Genomic DNA, 14,694 nt, shown 5'->3' with positions numbered 1-14,694 from the left:
TGATGCAAAGAACTAACTCATTTGAAAAGACCCTGATGCTGGGAAAGATTGAAGGCAGGAGGAGAAGGGGATGACAGGATGAGATGGTTGGATGGCATCACCGACTCAATGGACATGAGTTTGAGCAAACTCTGGGAGTTGGTGATGGACAGGGAAGCCTGGCGTGCTGCAGTCCATGGGATTGCAAAGAGTTGGACATGACTGAGCAACTGAACTGAACTAAGCTGATTTGGCGCTTCAAATATTAGCATCACAAGGCACAGGAATGGGAACTGTACATGAAAGAGTTACAGTCAAAGACAGGCAGCGTTATGTTTTTAAACTTGTTTTTTAAGTAGTGGTTACAGAAGAGAACTAAAGACCTTGACTAGAGGACAGAATTATTCTGTATACTTAAAGAGTGGGAAAATGCATTTTTGTTTTGTTTTTAATTTGTGGTTTAGACCAACTTTCTGAATTAATCAGAATATTAAATGCAATTTAAATACTAACAGTGATCTGCAGTGTAAAACTTAAATATAACTTAAGTAAATAACAGTTAAGTTTTAATGTCAATTCTGAAATTTGTTTTGAAGGAAACAGAAGAAATGTGTATGGTACTTATTTCTGATTTGCCTAGTAAAGGATATTCTGTTGAAGAAGTTTCCAACCTTGTAAAACCCTTTGGTGGTTTAAAGGATATTTTGATTTTATCATCTCATAAAAAGGTAAGAGTTGAAAATAGTTGTGAATTCATGTTGTCTGCAAGCGTATTTTGAAGAATATTAACTTTACAAAACTTGAAGGGTTTTAAGAGCAACACCTCAAAATAAGCTGTCTCAAACTAAGGCATTTTTAAAATTTTGTATTTTTAAAATACAAAATACAGTTAATCACTTAATTTTAAAGTTTTACTCTATAATCAGGTGTAGTTTTATGGTGGGAAGGATGGATTTCCCCATTAAAAATTTGCTTGAACGTTTAACAGAAAATACTGTATATAATAATAGTTTTTTAACAACTTACAAAGTTTTGTTTAGCTGTCTTTACTAGTATTTCTGCTTTTTATTTTTTTACCATTTATATTCAAATGGGAAATAACCATTTTCAGACTCAGACTGATGGAGTCATCAGTACATAGAACCAGCCTAGTTTTATCTGTATGTCTTCAGTTTTCTATAAGTGTTTATTGCTTTTGTAATTTTAAAACAAAATGTGTTAATGATGAACAACTTGTAGAAGATATTTATAGGACATGAAAGTTCAGAGAAGTTTAAATAATGGAAACAGCACCCTCAGAGTGGTGGGAAGTAGCATTCTTATAGAAAGGAGTTGGTGATCATTAGAAATTTTTGAGAGTCGAACCAGTGTACTTAAGAAAACAAAGAAGGAAGGGATAGTAAGTGTAGGTAATTATATTCAGTTTTACCTTATATCAGAAGTAGATTACTTGAATGGTTGCACAGTTCTACATTAAAAGTCATTGAATTGTATACTTAAACAGGTGAACTTTATGATATGTAAACTATATTTCATTAAAGCTATTTTCTAAAAAGCACATTATTTATAATGTTTCGAGATGGATAAAAATTGAAAAAGAATAAATTTTTTAATTTAAGAATTTTATGTGATAATACATTGAAATGGGGGAAATTGTGAAACTGGGAATGAATAATGCAGATTCGTAGTTTGCATCATATACCGAAGTGAATGTGCACAAACATAAAATCCAAATACCAATGTAGATTATTTATGCCCAGTTTTGATTAGAGTTGAATAGACAAATAAGTTTTTTGAGATTTAATATTTTTCTAGATGTTATGTGGAAAAATATCAGATTCACTCATATAAAATTTTAAACATTTTTGAAATTAAAATTAACATAAAGCAAAATTGAAATAAATGATTTTTAAAATATTTGTGTAAATGGGAAACAAGATTTGTATGAACATGCTATAACGTACTAAAAGTTTGATAAATATGCTGGCTAATGACATAAAGAGATAATTCATTAAAAAAAACAATAACTATAAGTAAAAATATGGACTGTTTTCACCTCATTGGACTATCAAACGTATGGAACAAGGTTCAATCGTTTTACACCCAGGTATGAAAATTAAAACCAAATTGTATGGTATTCCAATTTTATACTTAAGAAAATAACAGAACATAATTTGATAACATTACACATTTATTGGGTTCTTTCATTCCTCATATTTCTCATATTTTGTCAATCATTGAGTTTGTTTACTTGATTCATGTTCATTTAATGTCTGCTACATGCTAAATACTGCTCTAGGTAGTAAGGATATAGTGATGAATAAGATAAATAAGATTTCCTTAGTGTCATTTACTACAGTGTCCTTTGTTATTCCTCTTTAGTCTTGCCTTATGAGTTCAGTCATTATTTCTTGGTTTTAATTGTAGTGTTCTTAGTGTGTAGGTCTTATTTTCTAAGGAATGCATTTTTTATTTTAAAAATATTTGGTAAGTTATGAAATTCATCTGAGTCTTAAGTATTAAATTTTTTAAGGAGAAGTAACTTAATAAGACTTTTTTTTGTTCTTGTAATTTCTATTTTAAAAGGCATTTATAGAAATAAATAGAAAATCTGCAGATTCTATGGTAAAATTTTATACCTGCTTCCCAATATCAATGGATGGAAATCAACTCTCAATAAGTATGGCTCCTGAAAACATGAATTTAAAAGACGAGGTAAATAATAGGTTTACCATCATATTTACTAGAATATTATTAAAATTTTCAATCAGATTTATTATAATCTGTTTTGTTTTCTAGTTTTCTTCTTTAGGTCATGTGTTTTTTTCTCAGACACTAAGAAAGCATCTCCCTGTTTCTCCATAGTCTCCCATCTCATTGTTTGAGAGTTACTTCCCTACTGGGGGAATCCAATCCCTCATGTATGGTGGAAGGGATTATTTCCTTTCATTTCTCATAACCAGCTGGTGCTAGGTCTGATCTGTTTTAACTCCTGAAATTTCTGGAATTTGTTCTCTCTTCATCCCATTCACCTGTGCTTCACCTTTAAGACTCATACTAAAAATAGTTGTTTGTTATATGCTCTGCCTTCAATTTTGTCTCCCTCCAAACCTTTTTCACAAAGTCATGACACTGGCATAAAATTCAAATTTATTTGAATTTAACTGATTTAGAAATCCTTCATTGTTTCTGTGTGGCCTGCAAACATTTACTGCTAAGAGGCATGAAGCAGAGATACTAGGAATCTCTAGAGAAAGGTGGGAATGCATGTCTTTTGAAAAAACCTTCCATAGAGAATCATTCTAATGTGATATAATTGCTGGGGTAGTTTTATATATGTCAACATTGAAGAGAAAAAAAATTTAAGAACTCTTATCTCATAAGGTAAAGTTTGTTTTCTGTACATTTAAGCCTCATCAGCTAGCTTCTTCCAGCTTGGATGTCTTTGTGTCATGCCACTCTGGCCTCTTTATATAATTCAGTAGTATCAGATTGCTGTACACTTAATAACCTTGTGATGTTTTTTTCACTAGCTTATGTCTCTGTTCTCATCTTCGAGTTTGCTTTGTAATTTGAGTTCTCTTACTGTCTGCTAAATTAGATCTCTTATTCCTTGTATGTGAATTTGAGTGTCTTTCCCTAAATGGTACCCCGTTACTAGTCTTTAATGTTCTTAGGGGAGTAAGAAGAATTAAAGTCTATGGTCGGGTGTGACTTAAATAACTTTTGTAGGAAGAGGGAAAGATTTTTGGAAGGAACAGAAATTTTGCTTGACTCATTTTATGAGGTAGTTCTTAATGCTTGTTCATATTTTATTATAAATCTTGACTAATTAAATATATAAATAAGAAAGAGTGTGCACCTTCAATCTTCTTTATTTTGCCTTTCTAGGAAGCTATATTTACAACCCTGATTAGAGAAAATGACCCAGAGGTAAATTTTGCATTTAAATGCTCTTGTATACTTGTTTAATTGATAAAAACATTGTTTGTTTTATTGTTTTCATCTGTCAAGAATTAAAGAAAATCTTGGCACTAGTTTTAAAATATTGAAGTGATGGAGATGTCATATGAGTCTTCTCTTGGTGAAAAAAAATAAGAAATAGAGGATAAAGGAGTCCCTAATTTGAAATATTTTTTAGATTCTGGAACCATATTAACTGACCTGGGTAAATATTGGGTATATTAGGTATTTTGAGTAAATGTTATGTTAATAGAAAAAAGATTATACTTCCTTTTTAAGTATATTGTTTCACTGATGATTCAGATAAAATTAATACCACATTATCTTTACCTATATAGTCATTTTCTTACTCTTGTGAGAGGATGTCACCTGACCTCTGAAAAATTAAATTATCGTTAATCTGTTTTATAGTTTGATACTTCAGCTGTGTGTGTGTTTCTAATGCTGTCTCTTAAAAAAAAAAAAACTACAGGTAAATACAGATAAAATTTACGATCGATTTGTACATCTTGATAACTTACCGGAAGATGGACTTCAGTGTGTACTTTGTGTCGGACTTCAGTTTGGGAAAGTGGATCACCATATATACATGAGTAATAAAAACAAGGTAACAAGGTCCCTTCTATTTTACCTGTATATCTTGTAGAGAATATGTTCAGTTCAGTCACTCAGTCGTGTCTGACTCTCTGACCCCATGAACCACAGCATGCCAGGCCTCCCTGTCCATCACCAACTCCCAGAGTTTACCCAAACTCATGTCCATCGAGTCGGTGATGCCATCCAGCCATCTCATCCTCTGTTGTCCCCTTCTCCTCCTGCCCTCAATCTTTCCCAGCATCAGGGTCTTTTCAAATGAGTCAGCTCTTCGCATCAGGTGGCCAAAGTATTGGAATTTCAGCTTCAACATCAGTCCTTCCAATAAACACCCAGGACTGATCTCCTTTAGGATGGACTGGTTGGAACATCCAGGACTGATCTCCTTTAGGATGGACTGGTTGGATCTCTTTGCAGACCAAGGGACTCTCAAGAGTCTTTTCCAGCACCACAGTTCAGAAGCATCAATTCTTTGGCGCTCAGCTTTCTTTCTAGTCCAACTCACACATCCATACATGACCACTGGAAAAACCATAGCCTTGACCAGATAGACCTTTGTTGGCAAAGTAATGTCTCTGCTTTTGAATATGCTATCTAGGTTGGTCATAACTTTTCTTCCAAGGAGTAAGCGTCTTTTAATTTCATGGCTGCCATCACCATCTGCAGTGATTTTGGAGCCCAAAAAATAAAGTCAGCCACTGTTTCCCTATCTATTTGCCATGAAGTGATGGGACCGGATGCCATGATTTTCGTTTTCTGAATGTTGAGCTTTAAGCCAACTTTTCCACTCTCCTGTTTCACTTTCATCAAGAGGCTCTTTAGTTTCTCTTCACTTTCTGCCATAAGGGTGATGTCATCTGCATATCAGAGGTTATTGATATTTCTCCTGGAAATCTTGATTCCAGCTTGTGCTTCCTCCAGCCCAGTGTTTCTCATGATGTAGAATATGTAGCTGAACTCTATATTCAGTATGGTGTGCAACTTTTAATTCAACTTCTGAACTGTAAACATTATTCAGCCTCAGAACAGAATTATAATATACCATCTTATTTTCTCCTGGGCTGTAATAAGAAGGAAGAACTCCTAGTTTTAAGGGGAAATAGAAACTTGCACAAGGTAGAAAGATAATGTGTGCAAAGACCATTATCTTATGGGGAAGTTTAGACTTGAGTTCATCTAGCCTTAAGTACCTTTGTGACCTTAGCTAAGTTGTTTACACTTTTAGTTCTTATTTGTAAAAGGAAAGAATGTCAACCAGGTATTTTCTAAAGTCCTTTCCAGTGTTAAAACACACAGAGATAACTCTGTTAAGTTATATGTAAAGAAGTAGAAATAATCATTCCTTATTTTCATAACTTGGCTAAAGCCAAAAGAATAAATCCTTTTTACATTTGCTGTACCCTTTGTCTTTTCTTAATTCAGCCATGTGCCCATGAAAATTAGGGCTTCGTTAACTATGTATTGGGGCTTCCCAGGTGGCTTAGTGTAAAGAATCCGCTTGCTAATGTAGGAGATGCAGGAGACATGGGTTCAATTCCTGAGTTGGGAAGAGCCCTGGAGGAGGAAATGACAACCCATTCCAAATCCTATGGACAAAGGAGCCTGGCAGGTTATAGCCCATGGGATAGCAAAGAGTCAGACATGATTGAGCAAACATGGACACAACCGTATATTACCTAGAAAGTTCGAAAGGGTTTTATAGCAAACTTGACAGTATTTGCTCCATAAAATACACCTGATCTGCCAAGTAGAAGTGAAGTGAAGTAAAGTTGCTCAGTTGTGTCCGACTCTTTGTGACTCCATGGACTGTAGCCTACCAGCCTCCTCAGTCCATGGAATTTTCCAGGCAAGAGTACTGGAGTGGGTTGTCATTTCCTTTTCTAGGGGATCTTCCCAACCCAGGGATCGAACCCAGGTCTCCCGCACTGCAGGCAGACGCTTTACCGTCTGAGCCACCAGGGAAGCCCGATCTACCAACCAGTAGATACTAATTCCTTTGACATGTTTAAGAAATTTCTTTAATTATGTTTGTCAAAGTTGAGTAGTGTTAACCATAGTTACATTATTGTTCAGCCATCACCACTCTCCATCTCCAGGGCTCCTTATAAACTGAGACTTCCTGTCCATCAAACAGGAACTCCCCATCCCTCCTTTTCCTAGCTCCTGGCAACCACCAATCCACCATTCATATTTTTGTCTCTCTGAATTTGATTATTGATATTTTAGGTACCTCATATAAGTAGAATTGTACAATATTTGTCCTTTAGTGTCTGGTTTATTTCACTTAGCATAATGTCTTCAGCATGCTTTGTAGCCTGTGTCAGAATTTCCTTCCTTTTTGAGGCTGAGGCTGATAAAATATCCCATTATATGCATGAACCACATTTTATTTCTACTCATCTGTTGGTTGACACTTGTGCTTTTGCCTTTTGAATGTGTGAATAATACTGTATGAACATGCATGTACAAATACTTGTTCCAGTTCTGGCTTTCAATTCTTTTAGGTATATATTAAAAAATGAAATTGCTAGATCTTATGGTAATTTTACTTTTAATGTTTTAAGAAACTTAATATTTTTTTGTCTTCTCTAAAGGCAATTCTTCAGTTAGATAGCCCTGAATCTGCTCAGTCGATGTACAGCTTTCTGAAACAAAACCCACAGAACATAGGTGACCATGTATTGACCTGCACATTATCTCCAAAGATGGACTCATCAGAGGTAAGATTATTTTGTATCAGTTTTTGTTTGTGCTTTTAGAAAATGAAGGAGACATAAAGGTTATTCTCCCAAAGTTAGAGGATATAATCTGAAAGTAATTTTGAAAATTATTCTTGGGCAGTAGTCAAACTGGTTATGAGTTTAGATAGTTTGTTTTAAAATTTTATTTTGCGATCACTATTCCAGTTTTTATAGTTTATGGAACAGTGTGAATTTGTCTAAATAAGAATAAATTGAGGTAATCTTAGGAAATGCAGCATATATGGTCATATATGCAGAGCAATTCAGTATCCATAGCATGGTTATCTCCAGAATGCAGAGTCTACACTCAGTCCATTTTTACTTCCTCCTGATAGAAGTTTGTTGTTTTCTTTTAAATTACTTATAAACTCTCTTCTTATGTAAGAAATAAAATTTTACAGTTTCTTGGCTTGCACCACAGTAAAAACACTGTCGTCGTTGTTATTCAGGTCATAGAACTTAGTTACTATTTGTTGAATCTGTTCTCAGAGCTGTTTTTTCTCACACTCTGTTCTGAATTTTTGGTCATTTGCTTTGTAAAGCACCTGTATATCTCTGCTTTTCTTTTTATTGGTCTTCTGAGTTACTTCTGTTATTTCTTGGACTCTGTATCTCCTATTCTCTTGGATTACTTTCTGTTTGCCAGAACACATTGTCAACTAATTTTCCCAGAAAATATGTGTGGCCAGTAGACCTTTTGAATCCCTGCATATTTGGAAATGACTTTATTTTTCTCTTACTTATTTCATTGGTAATGTGTTTAGGTGAAGAATTCTTTGCCCATGCTGTTCTTTTATTGTTTGTTTTTTTAGTGGAGCAGACAGACTGTCGATAATTCACACACACACATACACACCTTATCTATTATAAAATAGGCTAGCTGTAATATATTGTGTGTGTGTCAGGTGGTTAAAAAGTGCTGTAAAGTACTGTGGAGACAAATCAAGATAAAAGGATACAGAGTGCTGAATGACCGGGTATGCCAGGGGAATATGTGTATTTTAGACTGGTCAGGCCCCTCTGGAAAGAATTATTTGAGAAACCTAAAAGAAAGAAGAGAGCAAGCTCTACTAACAGCAAGGAGAAGAGGTTTTTGGAGAAGATAAGCACCAAGGCCTTAAGGACAGTTTGGTGATTTGGGAGGATCAGTATGATTAAGTACAGTGAACAAGGTTTTAACTTGGTTTGGATTTTATTTCCTACATTCTGCAGATCTAAAAATTAGTATGTTCCTTCACCTGAGGAAAATTTTTCTCTTATGTCTTTGAATATTTTCTTCAAAGTTTAATGTTCTGTCTTTTTGAAAGTAGCACTTGTATTGATACTTTTTGGATGCTATATCCTATTGAATTTTTAAAATTTTCAGAACAGTTCTTAAGAGAGTATTCTTTAGAGCTGTTTTTAAAGGAGTTCTCTGAAATATCTTCAGTCAGTTTTGTATGCTTAACTTGTTCTCTCTTGTGCATTTGTTTCTCTCTTACTAATTTATGAATAAAGAAGCAAGTTAGCTAATACAGGTATCTGGTATAGATTTCCTTCACTATCATATAGGTTGGTTTTGTTTTCTAAGAAGTTTTCTTTAACAAGAGAAAACTGTTCGTAAGCACTGTGGATAGGGTTTATACTGCCATCTCTAGTTTTCTTTATATATCATTACAATGTAGATGCAGTACCTTACCAGATATCCTAGTAAAGAAGGCCTTTACTCTGGGATGTCAACTCTCACACCAGGAACCTCTCTAGAAATAGTATTCCATTTTTATATAATATAGTACTCTGCTTTTAATCTGACAAGATCTAAAGAGAGATCATTCTCAATTCAGCACACATGATTCCCACAGAAAAAGCCTCCAGCTAGTATGTAAAGTTCTGAAACGTGGATATTTTTGCTGTTTTGTTCAGTGATGTATTAAGTGCCTGGATCAATGCTTGGTACATAAGCACTGAATTTTAATTCCTGCTTCTTTCATTTTGGGCTCCAGGACATTGCTTTCTTGGTGGTTCAGATATATGTTTAAAAGGATTGTTGTTAAAATTTGTCCAGCATTTCTATATGTTTTGTATAGAAAGCTTTTTAAGTCAACTAGTCTCCCTTATTAATAGAAGTCTTTTAAAATTATAATTTCACACAAAAAAGATGTTGGTATTTCAGGCTTTTATTCTTAGCAGAAGTGGCATTGCAAGGCTTTTAAAGTTAAAATTTTTCCTATTTACTATCAGCATTATGGAAACTTATTTTTCTCATTAATTTCTGTGTATCATTTATTCTGTATAACCTTATTTAGAGCTCTTTAAAAATGGGGGGAAAAGTTCTAGAACATAATTATATGGACACTGAGAACTACCTGTTTTGATATATTTTTAAGGTATGGTTTTGTTTTTTTTTAGCTTAGATTTTTAAGAACTGAAAGCACTGCAGTGATGAATTAAATATTTGAAATCCAGTAGAATAGACGCTAATAAAATACGGAATTATATTACAGGTGAAAGCTGAGAAAGACTCAGAACTAGGAAAGGAAAGGTATGTTTCTTTACGTTTGCTAACACTTTTTATAAGTTGAATTACTGAATTTTATTTCTATATTTTATGGTAATTGTTTACTTATAAAAAGTTTATCTTTCATGATAATTTTGTGTGTATATGAGTGTTGTCAGGGTGTGTTTTGTTTTGTTTGAGGGTTTTAGGGGCCTATGTTTGACTTTGGGGCTTTTTGTTACTGTTGTTTTTGCTCTCTTTCAGATATTTACTGAGTTTTTTTTTTTTTTTTTAAGAAAAGAGAATGTATACACACAGTTTGTATTAAATGTATAAATGTGACTTCTTTATAAAATGTTTTACTAAGACTTGAACAATTCAACTGTGTTATCATTATTTGCTAGACTTTTCTATTCCAAAATAGTTAGGCACAGTAGTAAATTTTCAGTTTTTTTGTAGAACCCTTTGAAAGCTCATTGAGTTTTTAAAATGAAAAAGATACCTTTAGTGTGTATTTTGGTATAAAACAAAATAATAAGTACACTGCTTTATATTTTCAGAGGTTGAAAGTTTGTTCTTCAGAGTCTATACAAACTAGTAACTCAACCGCTTTTTTGGACCATATATGGTATATCCTGCGATTAGTGACTTTCTCATCCTGATAAATATCATACTCATTACCACCTTTGTCCCACCGCTGAATAACCCCCCGTTTTACTCCTCATCATTGAGAATCACTCATTGAGAATTCTTTCCCTTTTATAGTAAGGAGTTTACCCTTATTTCTTAGTCAGTTGTAGTAAGAGCTTATCAATTTGAAGGAGGAGTTTAAATGTTTAAATATGGGAAGTTTATCTTACTTGATATACTGCCTAATTATAAGATGCCTGAAAAACAGAATATCTTACAAGTTTTTGTCTCAATTTTTATTAAATGAGACTTTGAAATGGTAAAGCTGATTATAAGTATATTTATAAGCAATAGATTTGCTATATAGGTTCACACAGACTTTTTTAAGTTGCACATCATTGTGCCAGTTATATTTACATGCCTAAGAAGTAGAAGCCAATAGCAGTGTTTGCTATAAAAGCCTACAAAGGGCTGAATAACCACACAGTGCCACATGTGGTAGTATAAATAGACCTGCAGTTTGGGCACAGTAACTGGCTGGTAAGTAAGTAGGCTCTTCCAAAAATCCACTTTATATATTTCACTTGACAGTTTCTTTCATGTGTGAAAGAATAGTTACTGTGTGTGTTTTGGTCATTTTCTCTTTCATTGTTTTGACACTTAAAATCAGGTGTGTCTTAATTTACAGATAGTTGTCTGAGCTTATAAAAAGAATTCTTAAAGTTCCAGCACTAATAATTTTTAAATTTCCATTTTGCAATAATTTTTTCTGATATGTATGACATTAGAGAAAAGAGACATGGGATATTGCTGAATACTTCACGTTTCTTTTTTCTCTCTTTTTTATTCACATTTCTTTATTGGAGTGATCCTGAGAAAATACTGATGCTTGTTATATTTTTTTTGTTAAAGCACTTAAATGGATATTAATTCATTAATGTGATCCTCTTGTTTATAATTAATGTAAAGTGTTTGCTTTTTAAAAGAAATCTCAAATGGATATATTAATAATTTAATGAAGTTTTGCATTTTACCTGTTCTAACTGCCCCCCGTGTCAGCATTATTTATCATGTGATTAAGACTGCAAATAAGGGCGCAAAATGAAGTGTTTGCAAGTTCATTAATAATGTTGGGAAAAACTCTGTGGCTGTAACTAATCTTCAGTGTTATGTCTCATTCTAAAGTTTCTCTGAAGTATGTTGTTGTTCAGTCGCTAAGTCGTGTCTGACTTTGTGACCCAGTGGACTGTAGCGCGCCAGGCTTCCCTGTCCTCTACTATTCCTCCTGGAGTTGGCTCAAACTCATGTCCATTGAATCAGTGATGCTGTCCAACCATCTCATCCACTATCGACCCCTTCTCCTGCCCTCAGTCTTTCCCAGCATCAGGGTCTTTTCAAATAAGTCTGCTCCTCCCATTAGGTGGCTCAAGTATTGGAGATTTCAGCATCAGTCCTTCCAATGAATATTCAGGATTGATTGCCTTTAGGATTGACTGATTTGATCTCCTTGCTGTCCAAGGGACTCTCAAAAGTCTTCTCCAGCACCACAGTTTGCAAGCATCAGTTCTGCTGCACTCAGCCTTCTTTATGGTCAAACTCTCACACCATACATGGCTACTGGAAAAACCATCGCTTTGTACCTTTGTCAGCAAACTTATGTCTCCACTTTTTAATATGCTGTCTAGGTTTGTCAAAGCTTTTCTTCCAAGGAGCAAGCAATCCATTTAATTACATGGATGCAATCACTATCCACAGTGATTTTGGAGCCCGGGAAAATAAAATCTATCACTGTTTCCACATTTTCCCCCATCTATTTGCCATGAAGTAATGGGACCCAATGCCATGGTCTTCATTTTTTGAATGTTCAGTTTCAAGGCATCTTTTTCACTCTTTCACCCTTACCAAGAAGCTCTTAGTTTCTCTTCACTTTGTGCCATTAGAGTGGTATTATCTGCATATCTGAGGTGGTTGATACTTCTCCTGGCAGTCTTGGTTCAAGCTTGTGATTCATCCAGCCCAGCATTTCATATGACATACTCTGCATATAAGTTAAAGAGACAGGGTAATAATACGTAGCCTTGACTTACTCCTTTCCCAATTTTGAACCAGTCTGTTCTGTTTCTGGTTCTGTTACTTCTTGACCTGCATACAGGTTTCTCACAAGGCAGGTAAGGTGAATGAAGTAGATGTTTTTCTGGAACTCTCTCTTGCTTTTTTGATGATCTAACGGATGTTGGCAATTTGATCTCTGGTTCCTCTGCCTTTTCTAAATCCAGCTTGAACATTCGGAAGTCCTTGGTTCATGTATTGTTGAAAACTCGCTTGGAGAATTTGGGGCATTACTTTCTATCGTGTGAGATGAGTGCAATTGTGCGGTAGTTTGAACATTCTTTGGCATTGCCTTTCTTTGGGATTGGAATGAAAACTGACCTTTCCAGTCCTGTGGCCACTGCTGAGTTTTCCAAATGTGCTGGCATATTGAGTGTAGTACTTCATCAGTACCACGTTTTAGGATTTGAAATAGATGCGCTGAAATTCCATCACCTCCCCTAGCTTTGTTCGTAGTGATGCTTCCTAAGACCCACTTGACTTTCACACCCCAGGACATCTGACTCTAGATAAGTGACCATACCATTATTGTTATCTGGATCATTAAGACCTTTTTTGTATAGTTCTTCTGTGTATTCTTGCCACATCTTAATCTCTTCTGCTTCTGTTAGGTCCTTACAGTTTCTGTCCTTTATTGTGCAAACATGGAAAGTGTGTGTATGGGGTTAATCTTTGATCTCATGGTCGGCTTTTATTGTATACCTTCTCTGAAGGTTTTGAAACCCTGGTGTTATGGTGGGGTGGGGATAGGACGGCGATGGGAAATTAGATACCTCTGTACTGAATCCTGCCTTCCTGAAGTCCGTTTTTGGTCTAGTTTCCAGAATATGATTTTGTTTTCTTTGATCTTTTAAGAGACTGATTTTTTGACTTTGGTGTTAATAATTTCACTTATTTGACTTCTCAGACTGACTCTCCAAGCTAACTTGGTGAACACTGAAGCTTTTTCCATATTAGCCAGAAAACTAGATACTATTTGAATCCTGTGAAGAAAGCAGTATAATTTTAAAAGACTGACACACAAGAACAAATATAGAATTAAGCTATTTTCCCAAGTAGGCTTATGCTGTCTGTCAGAAGTGTGGACGTGCATAATGATTTTATATGCTTTTTAAATTTATTGACAAAATTGCTTTTTAAATTTATTGACAAAATTGAAATATGGTGGACAGGAAGGACTTGCTATATCCTAGAGCCAGGAATCAAAATCACCATTTTTCTCTTTCTAAAGCCCAATAAATTGGTAGTTTCATATAGCCCTAACTTGTAAAGCCTTTAGGGTTAATGTGCAGTTCTGTAATGAGGCAGGAATTTGAATTAAATCATTATTGGAAATCAGTCTCTTAAAAATGAAACTTATAAATGAAGTTATAAATTTATAATTTAAAAATGAAAACTCACTTTTTGAGGAGTAATAATTACATGACTGCTTTAATTGAATATCACAGCTTTTTCTTATCTTTGTCATATTTGTGCTTGCCAACAAGTTTTTTCTTGACTTGTGTTAGAATTTGGGACATCAAAAATCAGCCATTTTATATTTTAGTATAAGGGATATGAATTATTTCAAATAAAAGTCTTTAAATCTTTTCAGTATACAAAGGATAGCTTATACATGTGAATAGAATATTATTTGATTAAAGTCTATGGTTACTGACTTTTTAATTTAAATATTTCTTGGAATTCTTTGCCTTAACAGCTTTCCTGTTCAAGAGATGTTTCTCTCATCTCTTAGGAAAGTTTTCTCCTTTGGAATTTTAAGTTTACCATCTTTGAGGAAGAGAGAAATTATTTATTGGCTCATATGATTAGACCCTAATGTATAGCAGTTTTTCCAAACTTTTGAAATATTATTAATAATATCTCACAGTATATTTTGCAGTATTATCTGTATTACACAGATAATACATCATCTTGCAGTAACTGAAGAGTAGTATATCTTTAATTATTCTCTATAACTGGAAAGATTTAATGTCTTTCTTCTTGTGATATAGCAATGGCACCTACATACTTTATAATAAGACTACATGTTATAAAGATGATCTTATCAGGTTTGCCACTAACTTTAAATTTCTGACAAGAGTATTTAAAAGATATTTCCCAAGAAAGTTTTCTTGTAAGTATTACTAATAAATACAGTTCTTGGGAAATTAAAAACAAATCTGTGTCACATCCTAAAGGAAGAGGTGACATGTTAAGAGT

The 14,694-nt window shown here is 34.1% G+C and overlaps 1 protein-coding gene across 1 annotated transcript in view; it reads left to right on the top strand.

The window, feature by feature from the left end:
- Nucleotides 1-14,694, top strand: part of ZNF638 (zinc finger protein 638) — a 135,319-nt gene that overhangs the window by 108,629 nt on the left and 11,996 nt on the right. The window contains exons 16-21 of the mRNA XM_052647900.1: nucleotides 576-707; nucleotides 2,566-2,694; nucleotides 3,871-3,912; nucleotides 4,415-4,549; nucleotides 7,131-7,256; nucleotides 9,761-9,798. Coding sequence (XP_052503860.1) covers nucleotides 576-707; nucleotides 2,566-2,694; nucleotides 3,871-3,912; nucleotides 4,415-4,549; nucleotides 7,131-7,256; nucleotides 9,761-9,798 — 602 coding nt within the window. The remainder of the gene's footprint in view (nucleotides 1-575; nucleotides 708-2,565; nucleotides 2,695-3,870; nucleotides 3,913-4,414; nucleotides 4,550-7,130; nucleotides 7,257-9,760; nucleotides 9,799-14,694) is intronic.

Source organism: Budorcas taxicolor, chromosome 11, assembly GCF_023091745.1.
Source record: "Budorcas taxicolor isolate Tak-1 chromosome 11, Takin1.1, whole genome shotgun sequence".
Taxonomy (NCBI): Eukaryota; Metazoa; Chordata; class Mammalia; order Artiodactyla; family Bovidae; genus Budorcas; species Budorcas taxicolor.
The sequence above is the reverse complement of the archived record's forward strand: the minus strand, read 5'-3'. Positions and strand labels throughout refer to the sequence as shown.